The sequence below is a fragment of the Piliocolobus tephrosceles genome, chromosome 11 (genome assembly GCF_002776525.5).
Source record: "Piliocolobus tephrosceles isolate RC106 chromosome 11, ASM277652v3, whole genome shotgun sequence".
NCBI lineage: Eukaryota > Metazoa > Chordata > Mammalia > Primates > Cercopithecidae > Piliocolobus > Piliocolobus tephrosceles.
Window position 1 is genome coordinate 73,522,677 of NC_045444.1, and position 19,596 is coordinate 73,542,272.

Below are 19,596 nucleotides of genomic sequence, written 5' to 3' on the forward strand. Positions count from 1 at the left end.
TTATGAAGGAGCAAGCGATAAGATAGATCATAAAAACTTCTCTAATACCTACTGAAACATGAAGGCAAATGTTTGGAAAATTGTAGCAGAACTAAATGAAAACATTTCAATAATCAATGAAGCCATTTTGAGCCAACATGGCATTATATGGATTTATGTATTATAATCTTTTTATCAGAAGACATTAAAACCACTTGCAATAATTTAATTAGTACTGACCAATTTGTATTTTGAGCTAGGTAATGTGCTAACTGTGTTTTAGTGAGATAAGTAAAAATAGAATGTTCCCTGCTATCTAGTCCTTTAATGAACAGATTGACTAGCACCTGATAAATCAATGGCCAAATTCTGTGAATTTAGCAACTGATGCTGCTAACATAGAGTCTAGATGTAATGATCCAGAGCACTGCAATAAGGTTTTCTGTAGAAGTGAGGAATGGTGTATAAGTGTAGAAATATATACATATAATGATGGGCAGTCACACATTTTCATTTTAGAATCCTACATGCAGTATTTGTGCTTTTATTTGTGCCCACACATAAGGCTCACAAGCACCATTTTCTTCCAGTAGGGGGTGCTGGTTACCATGTGAAATGCTCGTTGACTCAAAATTAGAAGGAGGCTAACTCCAAGTTTCTGGGCTACTGTTTATATTGAATATGTTAGTTAAACTGGTCCAAAATGTGGTTTGGCAAATTTAGTTTTCTACAGAGTGAACTGACCACTTATTTTGAATTTGTATGGATACTGCCTTGGAGCATACTTCTGCCACAAGAACAAACAAAATAAAACAGAGCACTTTTACAGGAAATATATTAAGGACAGACTTTCCGTAGCGAGACTGCAAGAATAAGTCAAAAGAAAGACATTTTAAATAATTATTATGAAGTTTTAAAAGTTATTACTTTATGTTAATAATTCTTCTGTGTTCTTGTCTGAAAGTAATTACTTATACTTGGTGATAATTTATGCAGTCAGCAATATTATATATAACTTGCCTTATGATAAATGCACCAATAATTTGAGGAGAAACACATGAACTTTACATCAGAAGCCTATGTGTTTACAAGCTTTGCATTAAAAAACTACTTCTAGCAAGGAAACAAGTTGACCCGACCTTTTATTATTTTACCTAGCAGTTGCTGTTAGCATTTTTCAAGCTGCTTTTCAAAACAAAAATAAATTGCATTTAGTAAAAGAATCTGGATACAATGTCTGGGACATGAGAGTGAATATGCTATAATCTATTACTAAAACCAAAGGGCTGTTTTTCACTTTAACTGTGCACATAGCTATCATTTTAAAGAAGATTACAATATTCTTTTAAAAATAGGTACTATGAATAAGAATTTGGAAGATGCAGAAAACTATATTTGAAATGAACAGTATATATATCAGGTCAGATATGCAGAAATGTATACCAGGTTAATACACAGATAAATAAAACTATTTTATAGCCTATATGTAGAGTTTCTTTTAGTATTTAATAATGTATTTTCTCAAGAAAGCCAAGTAACATAAAAAATAATTGGCAAAACATTTGCCTATTTAAAAATTCTTATACCCTGATGGATTTAGATCTTCTGGGGAACTTAGTATTTTCTTACAGATATTTATGAGTGTTGGAGGGGTGGCTATTGCTAGAATAAAGTGCTAGTACTGGCTAGTGATTTATGTCATGGACTAATTCAATGGATTTTCAAATACAACAGAATTATAAATGCTTACTTTAAATGGGAGTATACAATGAACTTTCTGAGGGAAATACCTTCAATAGGGTAATCATATGTCCTCATTTTCTGGGGCAGTCCCAATTCATAATTTCGGGCTCAAAAGTGCTCTGGTTTGAAGAAAAAAATATTATACGGTATATGGTGAACCTAGCCATACTTATCAATAGAGCAATGACAAGTAGCACATAAATACTAAGATTGTGTGAATAATTTATTTGGGAAACCCAAGTCTTCTTTCCCAGAAGATTTTAAAATAGTTCTTACTATTTCTAGGATGGTTTTAGTTGGCATCAAAAAAGATGCCCTTTTTAATTCTGGATATGCATTTCATGTGGATTTATTCCAAAATGCCTCTTATTTGCTAAATATCAATCTTGACTGTGAAAATAAAAGGTTTATTTATATTTGTATTCAGGCATTTTGACTTAAGTAGTATTTGATTAAATGACCAATCCTTATATTTTACATAAATAATTTAATCATTAAGTTCTAAAGATGCCAAATAGTATTCATATCTTTCCAGTATTAACAAACTATCTTCTTCAGCTATCATCATATTTATATAACTTATAAAAACAGTAACAACTTATATTTTTGTTTATTTTCTTTAAAAGCTTATTCATATTTAATATCAGTCAATAATGTACAGTGAGACTTTAAATATTAATGGCTGTGGAACTGTAAGTAATGCATATATTGAAATATATGATGGATTTGCCTGGGAACTCTTAACACCTCTGAGAAAATGTCACATCCTTCTTTTTACAGTTTTGCAGAATCTATAGTGTCATCCTGCCATCTAGTGTTAGACATTCTCAAATTACAAAAAGTTCTGTGACCAGAATAAAAATGAAATTCCATTGCTTTTCCTCTAATGAAAAAAATCTCAACAACTAGGGAAGATTTCTAAGAAAACATCCTAATGTACTTGATAAATATAGTTACAAGGGGTGGGTACTTAATGTAGACTATACAAATTAAAGCCCATATAGTCAATGGAGAATATGTATTTCATCAAATTTTAAGTGCAGAGGAAAACAATGATGTAATAGGTATTAAATCACAATGTAATTTTAAAATTATAAAATAAGATGTCATACCTTCTGTCATCTTTATATGTAGTTATTACTCCATCTGTTTTCATGATTCAAAGCTAGAGATGGCTAGGCCAAAGAAGACTAACTCCTACGTATCTGATCAGGAGTACAAATCAAATCACTGAAAACTAACAACAGAGTGATAAATGTCTCTCAGGTCTGATAAACAAGGCTCTCCCTATGTTAAAGCATGGAAAGCATGTGTTCTACCACTATCTGTTGGAAACAAAATCAATCACTAATTCACTATGATCCTGCTCTGGCTTAATGACTCCCACCCTGCTAGCATTGCCATAGCCAGTACCAACTTGCATTTGCCACCTGGGAGCATGGGAACTGGCCCACCTAGTATGATGTAGCCCCTGCTAACACCAGTGCATACTATTCTGAAGCCTAAGGGTTGTCTCACTACTGCTACTGCCATTGCCCATGCCACACATGATTCCCAGGGGACTAAAAGCCCACCCACTTGCCTTGCCCAATATTATCTCTGCCAGTACCTGAGCAAGTTGCTTGAAAGCCCCCAAATTAGCCTGTTTGCACCTGCTAACATTGATGTCCATGTAGGCTAACCAGATACCCAAGGACAGGAACACTTGGCCCACCACTGCATCCACTGGATCCTGAGGACTGGCCCAAGTAGAGTCCCTGTTCCCAGCAAAATCTCACCACAGCCTTCAATAACAACTGCAGCCTAAGCCACTGCGGAAATCACAAACACCACTGATGTTATTTGTAGCTGAAGATATTACACAGAGACTACATTCTCAAAATCAAAGCTAAAGTGTCCTAGCCAACCAATACCATAGATGTGTCTTCAGGAAAAAGTCTTCCCCTCTGAAAGCCAGTTCAATGGACAAAAATAGAGAACCCGGAAGTATATTTACATATTAAACTACCATCCGGTTTTCAACCAAGACACGAAGCACCTACATTGGGAGTGGACAACCAGTTCAGTAAATAGTACCAGTATCCAGAAAACTGGATAACCATATGCAGAAGAATGAAACTAGACCCCTATCTCACATCATATACAAAAGTCAACTCAAAATGTGTTAGAGACCAAAATGTAAGTCTCAAAACTGTAAAACTACTAGAAAAAGATATAGGAGACACATTGATCTAGTTAAAGATTTTATGTCTAAGAAGGCACAGGCAATAAAACAAAAATAAGCAAATGATACTACAGTAAATTAAAAAAAAAACTTCTGTATAGCAAAGGAAACAAGCAACAGAATAAAGAAATAACCTGTTGAATGGGAGAAAATATTTGCTACCTTTTCATCTGACAAGGGAATAATAAAACAACTCAACAGCAAAAATAATAATTCAATTAACAAGTAGGCAAAGAAAGTGAATAGACATTTTTCAATAGATGACATACAAATAGTCAACAGATATATTTTTTAAATGCTTATTATCACTAATCATCAGGGAAATGAAAAGCAAAACCACAATGGGATATCATCGTACTCCAGTTAGAATGGTTACTATGAAAAAGACAAAACACAATAGATGTCAGTGAGAATGTGGAGGAGAAAAAAGCTTATATATTGTTGGTGGGAATGTAAATTAGCATAGCCATGAGAAAAAACAGTATGGATATTTATCAAAAAACTTAAAAACAGAACTACCATATGATCCAGCAATCCCACAGTATTCACAAGAAAGGAAATTAGTATATCAAAGAGATACCTGCACCCTATGTTTATTGCAGCACAATTCATAATAGCCAAGATATTTAATCATCGTAAGTGTCCATCAATGGGTGACCAGATAAAGTTTGTTTTACCTACACAATGGAATACTAGTTGGCCATAAAAAGAATGAAATCTTGTCACTTGTAGCAACATGAATGGAACCGGAAATCATTATGTTAAGTAAAATAAGCCAGGCACAAGAAATCAAATATTGCCTGTTCTCTCTCATATGTGAAAGGTTAAAAATTTGATTTGCTGGTGATAGAGACTAGAATGATAGTTACCAGAATCTGGGAAGGGTAGGTGGGGGATAAAAAAAAAGGTTTGGGTAAGGATTACAAACATACACTTAAATAGAAGGAATAGGTTCCAGTGTTCAAGGGCAAAGTAGAGAGACAAGAGTTAAGAACAATGTGTCATATCTTTTTAAATGGCTAGAAGAGAGGACTTGAAATGTTCCCAACATAGGAAAATGGTAACTACTCACGTGATAGATACGTTAAATACCCTGACTTGATTGTTACAGATTCTGTGCATGTAACAGAAGACCACATGTACCCCATAAAATGTGGGACTATTATATATCAATATTTTAACTATGTGGGAGAGGCATCAACAGAGTCTACTAAGAGGCTATTGCAGGTAGACAAAACTTGCTCAAGTGCTATACTTGGATTGCTCCTGGAGCTTGGAGACCAGTGAGCAGGAAGAGAGACACAAGTATATACATGAGGACACAGAATGTAGGGTCATGTTGATTGGGGTAAGGAATTCGCATTTTACTCCACGTGTGAGGGATCATATAATACAAAGCATGTTTTAGGAACATGCTGGTGGGTCTGGATGAGGTTTGGGTAAGGAGAAAAATACAACAACTTTTTTTAGACATTTTTTATGACTTTCTACAAAGTATTACTTGAAGTTAATATCCTCAGTTTTAATCATATCCCTTATCTATGATACTCTTAAAATTCATTTCTCATGGCATTTTTAGATTCAGAAAATAAAAATGCTACAATTAAAATACTCTCTTTTTTGGATTAATTGTAAGGAAGCATAAAAATAAATTTGATTTTGGATTATGTCAACTATTCTACAGTCATATGTCACTAAATAATCAGGACACATTTTGAGAAATGGGTTGTTAGGGGAATTCATCGTTGTGTGAACCTCATAGTGTGTACTTACACAAACCTAGACGGTATAGCCCACTACACACTTAGGCTATATGGGGTAGCCTATTGCTTCTAGGCTACAAACCTGTACAGCATGTTGCTGTACTGAATACTGAATACTGTATAGGGCAGTTATCACAAATGAAGCTTGCAGAACTAGAAGCTGCTCTGAGTGAGTGCAGAGTGAATGTGAAGGCCTAGGACATTGCTCCATACTACTGTAGACTTTATGAACAGTGTTCTCTCAGGCAACAATAAATTTGTAATATATATATTATATATATATATATAAACAATAAGCTAACCTTATTGTTTGTCTTTTACTCAATGTACTTTTACTCAATGTATTTCAATGTATTGTATGTCTTTTACTCAATGTACTTTTTAATTTATAAAAAATTGAATTTGAATTTAAGAGTTTTAATTTAAAGTTTTTGAACTCTTTTGTAATAACACTTAGCTTAACACAACTTAGCAAAACACAAACACGTACAGCTATACAAAATATTTTTTCTCCATAAGCTTTTTTCTGTTTTTAAAATTTATTTGTTTTTACTTTTTAAAGTTTTTGTTAAGAATGGAGACACTAACACATGCATTAGCCTAGGCCTACACAGGGTCAGGATCATCAGTATCACTTTCTTCTGTCTCCACATCCTGTCCTACTGGAAGGTCTTCAGGGGCAATAATATACATGGAGCTGTCATCTCTGATGATAAACAATTCCTTCTTCCGAACTGTCCTTCTTCTGAACAGCCTGAGGATTTTTACCCTTAACTTATTTTTTAATAAGTAGAAGGAAGACACTCTAAAATAATAATAAGCTGGGATTTAGTGACTTACCCCTATAATCCTAGCACTTTGGAAGACTGAGGCAGGAGGATTGCTTGAGGCCTGGAGTTCGAGGCAATAGTGGGACTCTGTCTCTACAAAAAATTTTTTAAAAATTGATGGTGCACATCTGTAGTCCCAGCTACTTGGAAGGCTGAAGTGGGAGGATTGCTTGAGTCCAGGAGTTTGAAGTTGCCGTGATTCATGATTGTACCACTGCACTACAGCCTGGGAAACAGAGCAAGACTCTGTCTCAAAAAGACTCCAAATTGAATAAGTAAAATTGAAATACAATAACAGTAAAATGTATAGTATAGTAAATATATAAACCCATAATTTAATTTTATTACCATTATCAAGTATTGTGTACTGCACAAAATTGTGTGTACTATTCCTTTATGCGACTGGCAACATAGCAGGTTTAATCAGCTTCACCACAAACACAGGAGTAATCTGTCATGCTGTGACATTACAACAGCTAGGAAATCAATAGGGGATAGAAATTTTTTAGCTTCATTATAAACTTATGGGCCCACTGTCATATGTGTGGTTTATCATTGACTGAAATGCAGCTCATGACAATATTTTCAAGTATTTAATATCTAGTAACACTGATAGGTTTCTGCTTTATTTTAGGGAAAGTTGGGACAGGAAAGTAGCACTGTTGAAAATGAGGATTGTTTCCAAAAATATGCTATACTTTTTAGATATTTTCTTTATTTAATTCTGTGGAGATTTTATTTCCACTTTTTAGGTGAGGGGATGGAATCTTAGTAGTTAACTGGAAATTGGAAGAACTGAAACTTGACACTCTAGGTGTTGCGTTATTGAATGTGTCTTCCTTCTTTACAGCATGTTACCACCTATTTTTCATTATTTGAAAAATATCTAATTTGGTAAACTATTTCACATATTTTGGAAGATAATTATATAAACTATATGACAAATTATATGGGTTATTGGGTCTTCAGTTAGATAATTCCACATTGAGAAAAAGAAAATAGTGAACATTAGCAAAATAGAAAAACATAACAGTTTTCAGCAAGTTCACATTAAAACATTAACAACTAACTTGGCCATTTTTCTATTTTTAATTCTGATGTCTCTTCAAATCATACATTTCCACTATTATTCACATAGGAATAATGATGTAGGTTCTGAATATTTGGGAGGATGACACAAGCAATAGTGATGATCATTTTATAAACTTTTAAAACTTCTTAAAAACATAAGACATATGCAAATATTTTAAGATGAGTTTTATATGAATTTGTAAATGAAAAGAACAATTTACTCATTTTTGCCCTTTTAAAATCCGTGTTAGAAAAATTTTCATATTAAAAATCTGTTAGCACTTCTTAGACAATTATGTCAAAACAAACTATTAAAAAAATTAAAAGTTATCTAATGCATATTTTTACCTGTCCCTTAATTGATCCTGTTAAAAGTACAACTACATCATATTTATGTTCATTTCTCATTTTATAGGATTACCTTCGTAGACAAAACTTACCTCAAATTTTCCTACTTTGACTTGTAATTGCCTAGCTTATTTGAATAACTGTTATTACAGCTCAGAGACTGTATTCTAAACCATTCAAATATTAAATAGTAAATTGTATATACCAAATGGTACCATTTTATTGAATCTTTACAATGTAGTACTGTACTAAGCCCTCTTGTACATATGATCTCATTTACCCTCACAATCATTTTACAAAGCAAGAGGATTAATGATATGAAGTCCTATTGAATTCAAATCTAAGTTGTTTTGAATCCAAACCCTGTGTTCTTTATCATTATATTTGATTTGGCATTAGACCTTTCTCCAACTGTAGTCTTTAAATAGTTTTCCTGTGCATCTGCCAGTTTATTAACAACCAGTGGAGATGAAAGAAACTGTGCAATGCAGTGGTTTTAAATATTTTCTCCCTAATTAAATGACAGCGTGTGTGTGTAGCTTGTGAAGAAGGAAAATAGTTAATAAAGAATATGTAAAGAGATAAATAAGAAATTTCCTAACATATACAGTCATTAGCTTTAGAATTTTAAGCACTTTCTCATTGAACAGTGGCAGATATTTTCAATAAAAAATGGTAATTGTTTATTTCGTCGTCTCTGGAGTAACAATTTCTTGGCAAGATGGATCATTTAGGTAGCTCACAGCTGTTCACATCTTGAAACTCTGGAAATTTCCCTAGAGTGATTTACAAATTTTGTGGAACATTCTGTTGAGAGTGGGGAATATGTTTTAAAAACAAAGACTGTTGGAAAGTCAAAGTTCTTGCTTTCTGATTCCAAAAACTGACTAACAAGAAGGAAGTAGCAGTTTCCTCTGGCTTCTAATTTGAGAGCACCTGCAGCTTAGAAAAAGAGTTCAATAAATTATAATTATGCCCCTTGTGCAAATATAGATTAAATATGGATTAAGTCCCTAAAGACATGCAAGTTCATAATTGAGTTGGCTGATTTTATCTTCTAATGAAAAAGAATAGCAAATCATCAGTAACGTTGACAGGAATGAGTTGATTTTGGCTACAATTAGGATTTGTCTAAAACTTATTAGAATAAATTGTTGATTGACATAAAACATTTTGGTACTAGAAAAATCTAATTCTAGTTAATTATTCTTAATTAAATTTGGCTTGCTTTTTTAGAATAATTAAGAGACTAAACGGTCTAAAAATTATGTCAAAACTTCTCATGAGCTTGAAACACCTTGATGAGTTAGTATAAATCAGATCCACATATATTATTTTCCCTACAATATACATAATATTGAGAAAGAAAAAGTTAATGGATTCAGAAAATGTTTTTGATTATAAAACCCATTATAAAGGCATTCAGGAAATCCTGCAGTATGTGGGACCTCCTGTAAAGCAATTACTTGGAAGCTTTTCATAAAATCTTTTGATGTTTGGAAATTAATCAGGCACTAAAAAAGGAAATTGTAGGTATAGTCAGTTTGAAGATGTCAAGCTCCATCAGCATAGGCTATTTTTGAAGAATATAGAAGACTACTGTATATAACAACCTTATGCTAGGGAGGTTATGGATATTGCTAACAGTAGAATCTGGCCAATGTTGATTTTTGTTTTTTAATCACAGAACATCGCTCCATTTTTTTTTGGCTTAACATATGTTGGTATAGGATACTTTTAAATAGAGGGTATTGCCATAAAAATCTTAAAATTACCCAAACCAAAAAACTTGTTTATTTTTTGGTAATTTTAAGTCTAGTCCAAAGCATTCATTCTTAATATGAGTAAATATGGGGCCAGAGAAATTAGATGGTCAAAAAAATTCATCCACTACGTTAGTATTGGTACTAGAAACAGTATCTCTTAGTTTATATTCTAAAACTTTTTCCCAAAGCCTCTTTCCCATCTTTCAGCAAAGCACTACACACACATAATTGAAAGATCAGTTAGTACAAACAGACTTCAAGCAAGTAAATAGCCATTTGTCATCCCTCAGACTTCTACATCCAACTGTCTTGTGGTTTCCTTCCATTACTCTCATTGAAATGTACAATTCCTTTTTATTTCTATTTCTTTGTATGTGACTTATCCCTACACAGTCTCCTGTCCCTAGGACTTTTCTCTTCATTGCTAGTATTTGAAATTTCATGTGTGTGCAGAGGGGGTATGTTAGGTGGTTACCATTTGTTGGGTACCATACACAATTTCAGTGAAAGGAATCTCCGTTATTCTTTTTCTGTAAGATGTCTCTCCCCTCTATTTATCTCTGCTATTTTCCAGATCCTTTTGACACTTCAAGGTAGGGCACCTTAACTAATTGTGAAATTTTACCTTTTCTATCTTCTTTTCCATTCTTACGACTTCTTCTTTCCATAGCTTAGAGATTTTTTTTAACTTTATCTTCTATTTCTTGATTTTAAAAAACGTTTATTTCATTTTAATTACCAAGAGTTTCTTTCTTATAATCTAGTGTTATCATTGGCTTATTTCTTTGTGACTACTAATTATAGAAGTTACAATAAATAGGAAAATATTTAGCTCCATTTATGTACTTCAATAACATACTTGAATTTTCAATATAAGATTTTTTTATCTAAAAGTTTTAAAAATCATCTTTTGTGGGATTTACTGTTGGGCACATTAAGGTTCCTGTTCTATTGTGGCTAGTACATTTTCCCTAGTGTACAGAAATGCTATTGATTTTGATACAGGAGTGCTGGGAAGGGAAGAGCATGATCCCCTTAAATGATACCGAACGGGAGACAGTGCTGGGTTGACCAAGGCCGGTCCCTGGCTAGGGCTTCACCCTCCGACTTGTGCCCACGAACCTAGGTGAGGACAGGCACTCCTGCCTTTGTTCCCAAATGTTGCATTTTCCAAAACCACCCTGGCCCACCACGCCCCCATCCTAGGCCTATAAAAACTGAGACTCTAGCAGGCAGATACACAAGCTTCTGGACGTTCAGAGGAGGGGGATCAGCGGAAGAAGACACAAGCAGCTGGACATCGAGAGGACGTCAGGCGAGCATGCCGGTGGAAGAGCACATGACAGACACTGGCAGGACAGCAGGCCATTGACTGGAGGAATCATGTGGAGTTTGGCAGTTTGGCGAGATCAGAAGGAGGACAGCACGGGCCACTAAGCAGCCGGACCCCTGGTCCATCTCCCGTCTGGCTCCCACATCTGCTGAGAACTACTTCCACTCAATAAAACCTTGGACTCATTCTCCAAGCCCACGCGTGATCTGATTCTTCTGGTATACCAAGGCAAGAAACCCTGGAATACAGAAATCCTTCCGTCCTTGTGATAAGTAAGGGGGGCTATGAGCTGGTTAACACAAGCCTACAGACGGCAAAACTAAAAGAGCAGAACTAAAAGAGCATCCTGTAACACACACCCACTGGGGCTTCAGGAGCTCTAAACATCCACCCCTAGTCACTGCCGTGGGGTTGGAGCCCCATGGCCTGCTTGTCTGTATACTCTCCTGGAGGTTTGCGCAGCCGGGCACTGAAGAAGCAAGCCCCTCACCCGTCACATGCCCCTATGCGGACAAGGGTACTTTTCCTGTTTCAATTTAGTATGTTGAACTTTCATATAGCAATCTTGCTAAACTCCAGTATTATTTATTTCTAATTGTTATGCTTCAGATTATCTTGAATTTTCAATTATGATAAGCATATTATATAACTAAAATATAATGTAATATTTATATCTAATTTCTGTTCCTTGCCTTTTTGAATTAGTTACAAATTAAGATTGCTTGAATATGTTGTATAGCACAGATAGTGGACTTTAGTGGAAATGTTCTTAAAATTTTAACACTTAGCATCATGTTATTGCATGTTTTTAGTTGCTATCCATCCTCATATTATCATGTCTCTTTTTTAGTTTGATAAAAGTTTTAATCATGAAACAAGCATTAACTTTCATTAAATGATCTGTCTTTCTCTATTGATAATAATAATTTAGCTTATACATGTTAGCATTTTGATTATATTAAACAATAATTAAATTTGAAATATTTTCCATTTACTAAAAATTATTAGTATTACTAGTTTTTCCTTTTGCCTTAGATTCCAATATGACTTGGTTATTGATCCTGTCTTTTTAAAAATTCTGACATTTTATTTATCATGGATGTTTGCTGTAATTTTAATTTTTTAAACATGTTGCATTACCATATTATTTATCTTGGTTACTGAGATTTTTTAACGTTCCCTTAAATGTTGTGCCTGAAGAGATTACCTCACTTGCCTCACTCTAGTCCCAGCCCTGCTAGTCAGATTACAAGTTTCAGATAGTGTTTACACCAGAAAGATATTTAGGAGTGGACTTGTGAATCAACATTGTTCAATCAGACAGTCATATTTCTCTAAACATGATGTTAGCTTCAAGGGTGACCTAAGACATTTGGGTCAATGAGCATGAAGCCAGGACTTTAACTCAATTATTTGAGGTAGGATAATCCACAGTTTTTTAGAAGACTTTACCCTGAAAAGATGTGGAACTTAAATTCTGAAAGTCATATTGAAACCTTGTGCAACTAGAAAACAAAAGCAAAATATAGTGGGCAGCAGAATCATGAGCCAAAGATAGCCTGAGTTTTATTGGCCTAATATGCGACCCTGAATCTATCTATACTCAAGTCAAATTCCTCTGGTCTTTTCAGTTTTGTGATTCAAATATATCTGTTTTATTTCAAACTGATTGGGCTAGAAATTGTATAATCTGTGGCTAAATTGATGAGGAAATTATATTCATTGTCCTAATGCTCCATTTTATTATAAGATTAAAGTCTCTCTCTCTCTCTCTCTCTCTCTGTCTTCCTGGTACAATAAATTACCATGCACCAACTATCTAAATCTTTCTTATATTTATAAGTACTCTGAGTAATTCTAACCAAGAAACTAGCTATGTGGTTGAAAGTAGTTCAGAAACTGGACCTGCAGGACCAACAAAAGCAAGGTTTTCTGTTCTACCTAGCAAAATGTGGGGAAAGTGATTAAAATACATCCCAGCCAAAGTCCCTGAGAAAACACTTAAAGTCAGAAGTTGGAAACACTAAATAAAAATGCTAATTTGCTAAAAACCAAATAAGAGGAGGAGCAGCTGATGGAAGAATCAGCAAAAGACCTAAATAGTTAGCTAGTTTAGTGTCATTGTCTTTTTTCTTCCGGTATAGAGATGGACTAGGCCAAATACAATAGTCAGGATAAGAAGTTATGTAATGTATAGTTATATAACATATATTTAAATATACATGTCTATATTTGTACAATTATGTATGAAATGAGTGATGAAAACACATATGTAGCAGAGTAAATTTAAAATGTATAGATTGTGAGGACATAGTGTACTAATTTGTTTGACAAATAAATTGTAATATATGGATGAGTACTTGTAATTAAAAGGCAACTATTAACAATTCCAATTAAAGGAAATAAAAGCAGAGTGTGGGAACAATTTTTTTTTGATCTCAAGATTCTGTACCTTTATGATAACTAATGAGCATTGAATTCTTTCTTATGTACTAAAATCATTGTGAGTCCAACAGCCAGGTTTCATTATTCAGAATAATATATTTTACTTCTTATAATGTAAAAAATATAATCATTTGAGTGGTTTTCAGCATGATCTGTTAATTTTGAATACACAGAATGAACAAAGCAGGTAAATATATGTATATGCTGAATAATGTAATTCCATATACAATTCACAGTTAGATGCATTTGATTGCGGAAAACAAAGGAAGACAATACCATAAAGGTCTTATTCCAAAACATGGTAAAAATAACGTTCACATGCATTAAACATTTCAAGCCATCTCAGTACATGTCTTTCTTGAGTAAGTAGTGAACCAATGGACCAGTGGTTATTGTTGGAGAAAACAATTACACAACTCACAAATGCGCTATTTATACAATCTTAGTGACTATTTACCACTTCACCCAAGTAGACTTTCCCACTTATTTGAAGCTATTGCTATCTATAAATAAACGGCAACAGGAAATGTTTCACAAAGGCTTTTGATTTCCAAAACTCTCAAATTCCACAGCAAAGACTCACTTTAAGGCAATTATTTATGTACTGAACATTTGAATCAAGATGTAATATTTTCCTTAAGTGAAAAAAGCTGATACTATTTTGTAATGATAAAATTTGTATACCACAGTAGAAAATGATTTGTAATTATATGTTAGTACTTTCCATATTCCATATTGAAACACAGTAAGTCTGTAGCTGGCATCAGCTATACCCTGACTTCACATGAATGGCCTGGAGGGGATCATATTTTTAAACAGGAAATCAGTGTGAATTAGCTGAGTAATTCACATTCAGTGTACAGTGAGCATTCTTAACTAAATCAAAGTAGTCATGAAAGAAAGTACTGTAGGTAAACCCAAAAATATACATCAAAATTAAATGGTGAGGTTGAAGGTTGTAGTTAAGTACCAACTAGTGTGAGTTCTGGGAGCATTTTGAAAGGGTGGAGGAATGTACTAAATTTCTGAGGAATTAATACTGATGGGAAGAATGCAGTAAAGAGTAAAAATGGGGGCATTGTGGTTTATATCTGTAATCCAGCACTTTGGGAGGCTGGGGCTGGAAGATTGCTTGAGCCCAAGTATTCAAGACAAGCCTGGGTAACATGAGGAAACTCGTCTCTACAAAAAGTACATAAATTAGTTGGTGTGGGGGCCTGCACCTGTAGTCCCAGCTAGGTGGGAGGTTTCAGTGACCCGTGATTGCACCACTGCACTCCAGCCTGGGTGACAGAGTGGGACCCTGTCTAAGAAAACATAACAAAACAAAACGGAAAAAAAAATGTAAAGAAAAAGGCCTAGGGATTGGGTGAATTTTTTTGGAAAAAAAAAAAAGCATAAAGATTTGGAGACTGTTTAGATGTGGTATATGAGGGAAAACAAGAAATCTAAAACAAGAAATCTAAACTGAGTTCAAAATTTCAATCCTGAAGAACAGGCAGAATTATACTATCATTGTTAGTGAGAAGTCATGAATCTATACCAGATGAACGAAGTGGTTGTTTCTAAATCAGTTCCGATTCAAATGTCAAATTTGAGGTGAACACTACAGAAACTGACGTGTCTTGGAGGTTGTTGAGGTTATTGAGATACCAGACTGCACATGGCTCAGCAATAAATGAAAGATTATAGGTCTGGGTATAGTGAATTAACTCTTGAAATATTAAATCCCCAAGAGTGACTAGCACATGAATTTTCTAGTAGACTCTTCCTTGCTGATAATTTTCTCTTCAACAGAAACAACCTACTTTTTTAAAGCATGAATTATTAGTTGCATTGTGTGCAAATCCTAATGATAACGGAATAGATTTCAGAAGGTTTAAATATTTTTGTTATTTTTAGTAAGAGAAAATATTGGGAAGCATAGTATTAGGAAGTACATATAAATAATTCCCTTTCGATTGCCATAAAACTTATTGTTTCCATAAAGTTTCTCCTTATCATGAGTTGTATTTGACACACAATTATTCAATCATCTTGACTGATAGAATGGGCTATGGTCAAATAAAAAAAAAGTGAAACCAATCCAAATCAGGCAGGCACATGATGCAGAGTTGACTGTTCAAAGACAGTTCAGCTCAATATTGATGCAAGTACTGGTTAGTACAATAGGAGAAAAGCTATGTCTAAGGAGGGAAGCACATAATAGAATTCTGTTATTACCAGTCTTTTCAAATACACAATTGAATAATCTTTATCAGAAGCAGGTGTTTGTCACCATTTTATATGTGAAACTCAAGAAGTTCTTGATTTTTTGAGAGCTATATTCCTTAATCTGGTTACAGACTATAAAGGAGATAATCATTTACATGATCGTATCCTCAAACAAATGGTCACCAAATGGAAACAAAGGACTGATTTGATGTAGCCGGTAGTATGATAATCTGTAGTAAAAGGCAAATACAGAAGGATCCAGAGAATAAGTAATTTCCCAGTTGCCAGCTGATAAATTACAGACATAGAATAAGCAATTTAGCAAGATTAGAAAAGCAGCTCTGATACAAATGTGTTGATAACAAGTACAATAAGCATAGAAAATTTAATGAACATATTAATTAAAAGCATTTTAGTAGAAGAAAAAATAGAAAATCATAGCGAAACATTTCGTATACAATATTTAGTAGAATTAATGTTATATTGCTAAAACGAATTCACATATTTTTAACAAAAACTTCTTCATATGCTATTTTCACTCTCTGCTTCTTTCTTTTTCTTTTGGTTTTAATTAGGCCTCCTTTTGATATTCTTTGGATGAAACCTATAAGAGGAAGGGGAATAAATTAATGTGTGATAAAACAACACAATGAAACATTTTATCTAAAATCCTCTCAAAGCATCTTTCAATATTTAAATCCAAAAGATGTTATTGATTTAAAAGCCTTTAATTTGTCCATGTATTCGTGTAGAACAATCTATTTTTAAGGAAGTTACTTTGCATATATGAGTTAATAAAAAAGGATAAGCATGCCATTTATTTTTATTATTTGTTCATCTTCTGTTACAAATCCATGCTTGCTTTATTTTTAAAAAGTAGAAATGTGGCTGTATGTGGTTGATTAAATTACAGGTAGTTTGTATTTGCATTTTTATACTCTTCTTAGTATTTTATAAACATGCATTACTTTTATATTCAGAAGACATTAATAAATATGTTAAAATTTTGTGTATTACAAGAAAGCTTAAAGCAATTTTGGTATAGTCTTTTAAAGTGAATGCTTAGTATTTGAACATTAAAAGAATAAAATATTTAATTTGTTTTAAATTGATTCTTTTCCTATGAAGACATTAAAAGAAATTATAGTTATATATCTAGCAATATTATCTAAATGTAATTGAAGAGGACATTTGTTAGCTAGATCATACTTTCTTAAAATAAAGATAATTAATTTCATATTTAATAGATTATCATTTAAATTCAATTGCTATCTTAAACACTAGTCAACTAATGGGAAGAGTATCTTCTATACCTTTTTTACATGCCCTCAGACATTCTTTTTTAGAAGTAAAATTGTTTTCATTTCCCCCACATCCACTGTACTTAAATGGGCGGCATTTCCCAATGACTGAATTGTAGTAGAATCTGTTCTCATTGGCACGACACAATCCTCTGTCTGCTGGAGCGAGACACCATGAGGGACCGTGAAATTCTGAAAACATCAGGAAAACATGGTAAGCCATATGTGATAGTGAATTTCAGGCTTTCATATTGTGTATTGTTTATAGATTAATGTTGCATGTGCATGTAAAACAGTAACCTGAGTAAATGAAGGGATATTTAATAAAATTGGTGCATTTCAATTCTAGGAAAATGCTTAACAAAATCCTGTGTCCACTATATTGAGATCTTTCTCCAATGAATTAAAAAAATATCATTTGCTAAAGAGAAGTGTTATGATTACTCTTTATATGAACAAACTATTTGTACATAATAAAAACCACTCCTCAACAACGTAACTGCTGAAAATTTCTTACAGACACACACACACACACACACACACATATTCATTTACATGTCATTTGTTCAGAAATATTTAGCTTTAAAAAAATTCTAATGAGCAAAGTTTTTATTTGTGATGTAACAAAAACACTGAAGCTGAGGAAGAGTTACCTCTCTTGACTAAACACACGCTGGATGATGTAATACAATCACAGTTTAAAGTGGAGGAATTCAGGAATAGCAAGCTTTAAGTTTCAAGGAATGAGTCCAGATGAGATGTTTGTCTCGGTAGCATTTTTTTTTCTCATAAATTGAAGCTTAGTTTTAGATGAGTTAAATGTTTTTGCAAAGGAAGCAATATTGCTAAAGCCGGTGAAATGAAACAGTGATTTTGGATCAGACAGATAAGCTGGTTTGTCAATGGGATCAATCAATGGTTTTCAAAAACACAAGAGTAAAATACAATTAGGGTAATAAAAGGAGCACTCATTTGCTAAATCAGAAGAGAAAATTAGTTTCAGCTCAACGTTAGTTTTTAGCGCTTTTGGAATTACTCTCAGTGAGGGGCACCTGGTGCTCTTCGGTAGCACAGCTAAACTGCTTGATGTTAATAAACCAGTACTACAGGTAAGTAGTTATATGGCAAGGAATCAATACAAGAAAACTTTAATGGCTTTGCCAAATGGTAAGATGTGATACAAGCAAATACAGATGAGGAAGATTTGCTAAATGTCCAATATTAGCAGAAAATAGAACTTCGAGGAATCCAGTAGTTAATGAAGGTGAATAGATTTTGCCTTAAGCAAGAAGCAGTCTTTTGCCAAATAAACCCGAGATGAACAGACTGTAAAAGCAAAGAAAAGAAATAAAACAAAGTGAGAAAAAATGAGAAGAAATCTCAAATTGATATAAACATTTTTTACCACCTCCTGCCTTCTAGATATTTAAATAAAGACTAGAGTGTCTTCATATAGTAACTCAGGTAACAAAAACTATTCTGGGAAATATGAGAGGGAATGAATACTGTGAGAATAATTTACGAGAAGAAATTTGAGACAGGTGACATCCTTGTGCCTATCTATCTATCTATCTATCTATCTATCTATCTATCTATCTATCTACCTATCTATATATATCTCAGAACTATAATCTAAAACAGAGTATTTAATTTTACTTAAGTCTTTGACTAGGTATATATGCAGTGATTACAAATCCTTCTAGGATTTGTAAAATGAAAATATGGTTTTAAATCATATGTAGCCCTTTATGTTTTACCTTATCCTATGTGGGGATTATAGTGCATGATTTTTAAAATAATTTTTATTATGTATGTGTGAGGTTTACAAAATGATGTTATGGGATATATATAGATAGTAAAATAGTTGCTATAGCGAAGCAGATTAATATATCCATCTTCTCACAGTTACAATTTTGTGTGTGTGACAAGAGTAGCTAAAGTCTACTTATGTAACAAAAATCCCTAACACAATACTTTTTTACTAACTGTCATCTTCATGTTGTACATTAGATCTCTAGGCTTATTTATCCTACATGCCTGTATTTTGTATCCTTTGACATGATGATAAGCCATCATAAATCAAAGTTGAATGGTGAGAATGTGTGCTAGACATTCTAGAAAATGTTGACATTTCCTGTCACTAAGAATCATTTATATTAGAGGAATTTTCTAGCAGTCTAGGAGAGTTATATTGTAATTGAGTTGTACTATCGTACAAACTTTTCCATTGTGTCTGATGTGTGTTATCATTCTTGCACAGCGTAGAATATAAAATGATTAATTGCCACCACTTTGAAGTTATGAGCTTCCAGTTATCACCTATGTTCAGAAACAAAAGAGATGCACTAGATGCAATTAGCCTAATTTGAGAAACAGAGAAAACAGAGGAAATTGCTATCCCTTTTTTTTCCTGTTTAAACACCCACAGTAACATCGAAATAGATGTGTATGATAAAATGATATGCAACGTATACATCAATTTCACTTTAGCATTTTGTGTGTAAGATATATCTGCCCATAGTAAGTTGCAGGTAACATGTGTGAATGTGGTTGTAAATTGTATCCTTATTTGCAAATGT

General features: G+C 33.4%; 1 protein-coding gene across 2 annotated transcripts in view; it reads right to left on the minus strand.

The window, feature by feature from the left end:
- Nucleotides 1-16,069: 16,069 nt before the first annotated feature.
- Nucleotides 16,070-19,596, minus strand: part of TFPI (tissue factor pathway inhibitor) — a 96,228-nt gene continuing 92,701 nt past the window's right edge. For both annotated transcript variants that reach the window (XM_023212399.2, XM_023212400.2), the window contains 2 exons: nucleotides 17,030-17,209; nucleotides 16,070-16,320 (listed from right to left, as the gene is read on the minus strand). In XM_023212399.2, coding sequence (XP_023068167.1) covers nucleotides 16,214-16,320; nucleotides 17,030-17,209 — 287 coding nt within the window. In that variant the 3' untranslated portion in view covers nucleotides 16,070-16,213. The remainder of the gene's footprint in view (nucleotides 16,321-17,029; nucleotides 17,210-19,596) is intronic.